This window comes from Penaeus vannamei, chromosome 16, assembly GCF_042767895.1.
Source record: "Penaeus vannamei isolate JL-2024 chromosome 16, ASM4276789v1, whole genome shotgun sequence".
Taxonomy (NCBI): Eukaryota; Metazoa; Arthropoda; class Malacostraca; order Decapoda; family Penaeidae; genus Penaeus; species Penaeus vannamei.
Window position 1 is genome coordinate 30021219 of NC_091564.1, and position 7096 is coordinate 30028314.

At 35.4% G+C, this 7096-nt stretch overlaps 1 protein-coding gene across 1 annotated transcript; it reads left to right on the top strand.

Moving 5' to 3' along the window:
• Nucleotides 1-1506: 1506 nt before the first annotated feature.
• On the top strand, nucleotides 1507-3150 carry LOC138864466 (uncharacterized). The gene is made up of 2 exons (XM_070131593.1): nucleotides 1507-2197; nucleotides 2606-3150. The coding sequence occupies exons 1-2, from the start codon at nucleotides 1507-1509 to the stop codon at nucleotides 3148-3150; spliced, it is 1236 nt and encodes a 411-aa protein (XP_069987694.1).
• The last annotated feature ends 3946 nt before the right edge of the window (nucleotides 3151-7096 follow it).

The window sequence follows — 7096 nt, forward strand, 5'->3', positions numbered from 1 at the left end:
GGTGATACTCTCAAATTTAATGGTTATATAGCGTACCACCTTCATGCCGGTGACCGAATACGGGGAGTGTCAACTTATGTCAAAAGCTCAATACCCTCTGAACTAACAGAGACGCCGTGCAGAACTAACGGCATAGAAAGTGTGTGTGTGAAGCTTTATTTGCAACAAGGTGAAATATATAGTCAACTTATACATCTCCGGGAGATCCTTTGACCTCAGATATTTACCTGACTGCATGTACTCTGACTCTGCTCTGATAGTGGGTGACTTGAATGCTAGACACCCGCAATTAGCGGAGAGGGGCAATATCAATGATAACGATAAGAGGTTTTACCAATTTTTAAAGGATAGGCCTGATGTATGCTTGCTGGGTGGCAAAGAGGCAACACACATCAAAGGTGGACGGCTTGATTACGCCTGCCTGTTTGGCAGACAGGCGATTCAAGGAGAATGTAAAGTGGTAAGTGAACTACTCAGTGATCATTTCGCGTTTTATGTTAAGTTAGCTGTAGTGAAAATACAAGTTAAATTTCAGAGAAAACGGCTTTCACTTAATGTAAACGACAGAGACCAGTTTGTTTACAACATAGAGAATTGGTATAAACACTATACACCCATATGTTTAGATAGGTTCAACCGGAATTTGTTGAGTGCGATAGAAAGACACCCAAGACACACAGAAAGGAAAGGGGTCATGGGGGAAGGAAAAACAGGTATTGCAGTGATAAGACACTTAAGGAATGGACATACATGCTAAGGTTGGCTTACAGGGAGTGGGTACAAAAAGGCAAAAAGGAACAGGACAAAGATATACTCCTTGATATATCAAGAATGTGGGGGAAAACGGAAAGAAGTAAGGGAGAAATACTGGAAAGAATTAGCGCAAAACATCGAGGAATGCAAAAGCCTTAAAGAAATATGGCATTACGTCATTGAGGTGAGGGGCAAAACAAATAACCTCATCGGTCACCCACAGCCAGAGGAGGAGGCAAACAAACATATTCAGAAATGGGCGAAGGCATCTTCACTGGTGTCATTGCCACAACACACTCGCGATGCTTTAGACGCATGGGAAATTGAACGAAAAGAACAAATACAGTCATCCTTAAATATTACTGCAGTATCTTGTCAGACCAAAATTATACATGAACTCTTAAATGCAATCAAAAGGGGGAAAAAGTACATCGCCAGGAGAAGATGCCGCTACATATGACATTCTAAATGCATTAGTAAGCATGGAGAACAGCCCTTTATTATATCTTTTTAACATGAGCTATTTGGACGGTAGATTGCCGAAGGCCTGGAAAAAAGCCTTAATAATACCCATTCCTAAATCGTCAGGTGGATACAGGCCTGTATCTCTGACATCCTGCTTATGCAAGATGATGGAACGAATATTATTAAACAGACTAATGTATGTGATTGGAGATAAACTCTCGTGTAATCTGTACGGGTTTATGAAAGGGAAGGGAACATCTGATTGCCTAATTCAGTGTTTATCCAACGATGCAGAAAAGTGTAGAGTATTTGGTGATTTACAAGGGAGCCTTTGATAAAGCCAACGGAGAAGTGATTATGTATGAGTTGGCAATGTTAGGGGTCACGGGAACGTTGCTTAAGTGGATCGGTGACTATTTGTCTGAGAGAAGAGCTTGTGTGTGGTTTCAAGGCTGTTTGTCAGAGGAAAAAAATCTTGAGCTGGGAACACCACAGGGAGGCGTTTTAAGCCCAACACTTTTTAATGTACTGATGAACAGAATATCCTCAGAGAGCTATCCTCAGGGCGTCCAGCCAATTATATACGCAGATGATATATTGATACAAGGGACTACACAGCGCCGTTTACAGACGGCGCTGAACAACTTTAGTAAACTTGCTCAAACGTTAGGGCTGGTTATCAATGAAGAAAATACAAAATTTCAGAGCAAACAAAGGGGCAACGTGAGACTCAGTTTAAATGACAAACAGGTGGAGAAAGTATTGACATATAAATATCTGGGAGTATACAGTGGCTTTACTGCGTCAAGTAAAGATGCTGAGGTGAATCATATATTGACTCAGTGTAGGGCGCGAATACGGCCGCTCAGAGCACTTGCTTGTCGCGGAGTAGGAGCTGGGGTGCCCTTGCTGAGGCTAATCTACATTAGTACGATAAGAGCCTTGGTGGATTATGCAGCACAAGCACTTTCCATAGCCTGTCAAGGAAGACTCCGGAAACTTGAAACCATACAAAATGAAGCTATGATAATAATCCTCGGGTGTCAAAGGAATACCAGGATATATATATAACGAGAGCAGAGACGGGATTGCAAAGCATTGTACAGAGAGTGAGAGAGATCAATGCAATAGCGGCCATCAGGTTAATGAAAGGGACCAGTGGAAAGAAATTAGTGAGAGATATGGCCAGCGGTTTTAACAACATGAGATCATTTTATAGGCAAGGCAAGCGAGGATATATGAAGGAACTGAGAAATAGCATTCAATATTATGACCTGAAGGATTATTGTCATTCTCATCAGACTTCCTAAGGTGCCGCCATAGGAGGATCAGGATATTATCATATATGTAGGCCCTCTCTCTATGAATAAATCCATGTATGAACCAGGTCAACTTAAAGCAACGTACAGCCATAAAATAAATAATCTAACACGACTTAACATTGCTCATGTTTACTGTGACGGGTCAGTCCTGGAAGATGGCAGAGCTGGGTGCGGAGTAATCATCAGACAGTTCACTGGGAGCGGAGTGGTCACCACAAGCACTGGGATGAGACTAAGCAATCACATATCTTCAACACAAGCTGAACTATGGGCAATACTGACGGCGCTTAAAGAGATTGAAATCATTAATAAGGATTCCTACTTCTTTGTGGACAGCAGGGGAGCACTGGACTCACTTAACAGCAAGAACCCTGTGTTTGGCCACATAGTTGGCGAGTGTCGTTTGATAGCTCATAGGTTGCAAAGTCAGGGGCATGTGATTGCATTTGTGTGGATCCCTTCGCATGTAGGTGTCACCTTCAATGAAGCTGTTGATGAGATCGCCAAGGGGGCGACCAGGAAGCATGAGGTAGACATTCACTGCATGCGGACTTTTAAACAGGCAAAGAGCAATATCAAGAGAATCAGGCTTGGATATGAATATTATTAGGAGTTAGGCGTTCCAGCAAGCGAGAAAGAAAAAAAATGCAGGGTGTGTGGTTTACCTAGATCACATACATTGACGCATTATGTATTACAGTGTTCTATGCTTCAGACACATAGAAATGCAGAGATAACAGGTTTACCTGAACAGGCTGTATGGATGATTAGGAACGGTCAGGTATTCGAGATTTTGAAGAGGTACAGGCAATTTGCACCAATATCATAAACATACCTCGCAAATATGCATAGGTATGTAGGCTGTTACTTCTGCCGAGACTATAATGTCTCCTACTTTACTGTTGATGAATGGCGTATGTTAGGCATCATTCTCCTGAAATACAATCATTCCACTCAACAATTGATTCATCTCTTCTCCGGGATTATAATTATATATTGCGTGCGCATATTTTTTGTGCGCTGTATTTGATTATGTAAGCCCAGGAGAGGACTTATCTGGATGAGGGTGGGAGTGTTATATCACCTTACCGATATGTAAGCCAATGACTCTGAATTCTTGTAATGCTTGTAATTCTTTATAATTTAAGTGCTGTATTTAATTTTAAATATTATTGTACCTAAGCTTTGTATAATGAATTGTGAGCCCGCACAGGGACTTATTAAGTAAGGGTGAGGATAACCTAAGTTACCTCATCCTTTTGAGATGTAATCTTACTTTTGTCTCAATAAACGTGTCAAAGTCAAAAAAGTCTCTCTCTCTCTCTCTCTCTCTCTCTCTCTCTCTCTCTCTCTCTCTCTCTCTCTCTCTCTCTCTCTCTCTCTCTCTCTCTCTCTCTCTCTCTCTCTCTCTCTCTTCATCATAAACACCTTCATTATCATCCTTACTGCCATTATGGAACGATATTCTAAATCATATTATGATATCTTATTTAAGAAATTAATTTTGGTGTTATTCGTCGTATTTTTTAGCGGATATAAAAGAAAAACATGAAAAAGAATTAGAAAAAAAAATTCTTGACTTCCGCATGTGCGTATGTGTGCGTTCCTTTATTTTCGTGATTTGAACTTTATAACAGAACTACCGCTTTTTATATAAGGAATAAGAGTTTTATATAAAAGTTGGCAAGCCCGTGAAAGCCCAATCAAGACCTACACCTTTACACATCCATTCCAATATTTTATGTCCGTTTTCTTCCCGCCTTCCTCATCTCGTTTCTCGTAAATTCTCTTTTTTTCCGTTTCCTTTACAATGCGAGTTTGGGTTTATGGCTTAGCTGTTGTTCTTTTTATTGTGGTTAGTGCTGATATTGTTATCATTTTTACTTACTGTTGGTTTTGTTGCTATTATCATTATTGTGATTTTTCATATCGACATTATATTATTATCATTATGTTATCATCATCATTCTTATCGTTTTGTTATTCTCATCGTCATTATCATTATCTATATCTATCTACCTGTTAGTATTGTTATTATCCTTATTATCATTATCGTTATTGTTTTTGTTATTATTATTATTATTATGGATATTACTATTACATTGCTGTTGCTATTACTATCATTATTATTGCTATCTTTATCACTGTCATCATAATGATCATTACTCTAATTTTTGTTGTTATTATCATTGCTCTCAGTATTGTCATTATTATCATCACTGTTATTATCATTATCATTATTATTGTTGTTGTTGTTGTTGTTGTTGTTGTTGTTGTCATTATCGTTATTATCATTATCATTACTTATGACAGCATTATTGATATCATTATTATTATTATTATCAATATTGGCATTATCATCGTTGTTATTATTATCATTATTGATATTATTATTATTATTTCACCATTTTTATTATAATTATTGTTATCAATTTTATCATTATTATTCTTACTGATTTTGTCATTACTAGTAGTAGTAGTAGTATCATTACTATTATGATTACTGTCATTATTATTATCATTATTATTATTACTATTACTGTTATTAGTTTTATCATTACCATTACCATTATCATTGTCATTATTATTACTATCAATTGTCCATTATAATTATTATCATTGTCATCATTATCATTCTGATTGTTTAGTAATTTCTGTGTTATTTTGTTATTATCATTATCATTTCTATTTTCATTGTTGTTGTTATTATTAATGTATTTATTATTATTATCATTATTATTATTATTATTATTATTACTATTATTATTATTATTATTATCATTATTTTTTTTCATTATTATTATCATTATCATTATCAGTATTCATCATCATCATTATTACAACCGCTATTGACATCATTGTCATTTATATTGCCATCATAACTGTTATCATCATGATCATTATTTTCATTATTGTTGCTATCATCATTAATATCATTATAGCCATTATCGTTATCATTATCATTATTGTTATTATCATCATTATCATTATTACTATTATCATTATCATTATTATTATCAGTATTGATATCATTGTTATTATTATTATTATTATTATCATTGTTTTTGTAGTTGTTGTTATCATTATTATCATTATCATTACTATTTTCATCAGCATTAGCATTATCATTATTATTATCCTTATTGTCATTATCAGTACTATCGTTGTTAGTATCATTATTATTATTATCATTATTATTATCATTATCATCATCATTATTATTATTATTGTTATTATTATTATTATTATTATTATTATTATTATTATTATTATTATTATTATTATTATTATTATTATTATTATTATTATTATTATTATCATTATTATTATTATTATTGTTATTATTATTATCATTATTATTTTTATCATTATTATTATTATCATCATTATTGTTGTTGTTGTTATCATTATTATCATCATTATCATTACTATTGATTATCAGTTATGATTAATGTCATTATCATTATTATTATCATTTTTCTTGTTATTATCAACAATTTTACTGTTATAATCACTAGCATTATCCTCTTATCCCTATTACTCTTGATATGATCTTTATCATCGTAATAATCAGTATCATCATTATCTTATTACCGTTATTAGCAGTTCTAGTTGGACTGGAAATATTTTTTGTTGTACTTGTTCCTGTTTTGTTTTTGTTTTTATATTGCTGTTTGTTTCGTGGACCTTGTAAGCGCTCTCTCCTCTTTGCTCTCAGCGTTATCCTTTTTCTCCCCTTCCTCTTCGCGGCTTGATGAACCTGTGGAGAAAATTGATGATGTCGACGTCGGTTTCAATTAAGGAGCTACAGATGAGGTTGTGTCGGTCGTTCCCCTAAATCCACGCCTGCCCCCTTCCTCTTTTCTCTCCTCGCCTCTCTCTCTCTCTCTCTCTCTCTCTCTCTCTCTCTCTCTCTCTCTCTCTATATATATATATATATATATATATATATATATATATATATATATATATATATATATATATATATCCATCTCTCTCTCTCTCTCTCTCTCTCTCTCTCTCTCTCTCTCTCTCTCTCTCTCTCTCTCTCTCTCTCTCTCTCTCTCTCTCTCTCTCTCTCTCTCTCTCTCTCTTCTCCTTTCTTTCTTCCTTCTTCTCGCCTCGCCTATTCCTTGCCGCCCCTTCTTCTTGCTCCCCCAGCCTGGTAACTCATCGGTTTCTTCCATCCACTTTCTATTTCTCCTTCATTTTTCTTCTCTTTTTTGCGTCTAATTTTATTTCTGGTATTGTTGTCATTGTTGTAGCAGTTATTGTTTCTCACTTGTCTGTACCCTTTTTTTATTGTTTCCCCCTCTTCTTTGTATCCCATTCCCGTTTTCTTTCTCACTACGAATATGTTCTATTCACGCAACACATGAAAACCGCAAAGAAACGAAATAAACACGAAATAATCTTCATCTTCCCACTTCCTGTCTTCTCGTCGACGTCTTTAATGGTAATTAATGGCACTCAACCTGGGACTGGAACTGGGGATGTGACTGGTGATTTGGCCCAATTATTTATATGGATGGAATCTCATCAAGATTAAAGTAGTA

What these genes read in the sequence shown, in the direction of transcription:
- LOC138864466 (XM_070131593.1), top strand. Translation starts at nt 1,507, where the DNA reads ATGCAGAAAAGTGTAGAGTATTTGGTGATTTACAAGGGAGCCTTTGAT. An exon ending in ACAAGCACTTTCCATAGCCT is followed by an intron (nt 2,198 to 2,605) that starts GTCAAGGAAGAC and finishes TGTATGAACCAG; the next exon opens with GTCAACTTAAAGCAACGTAC.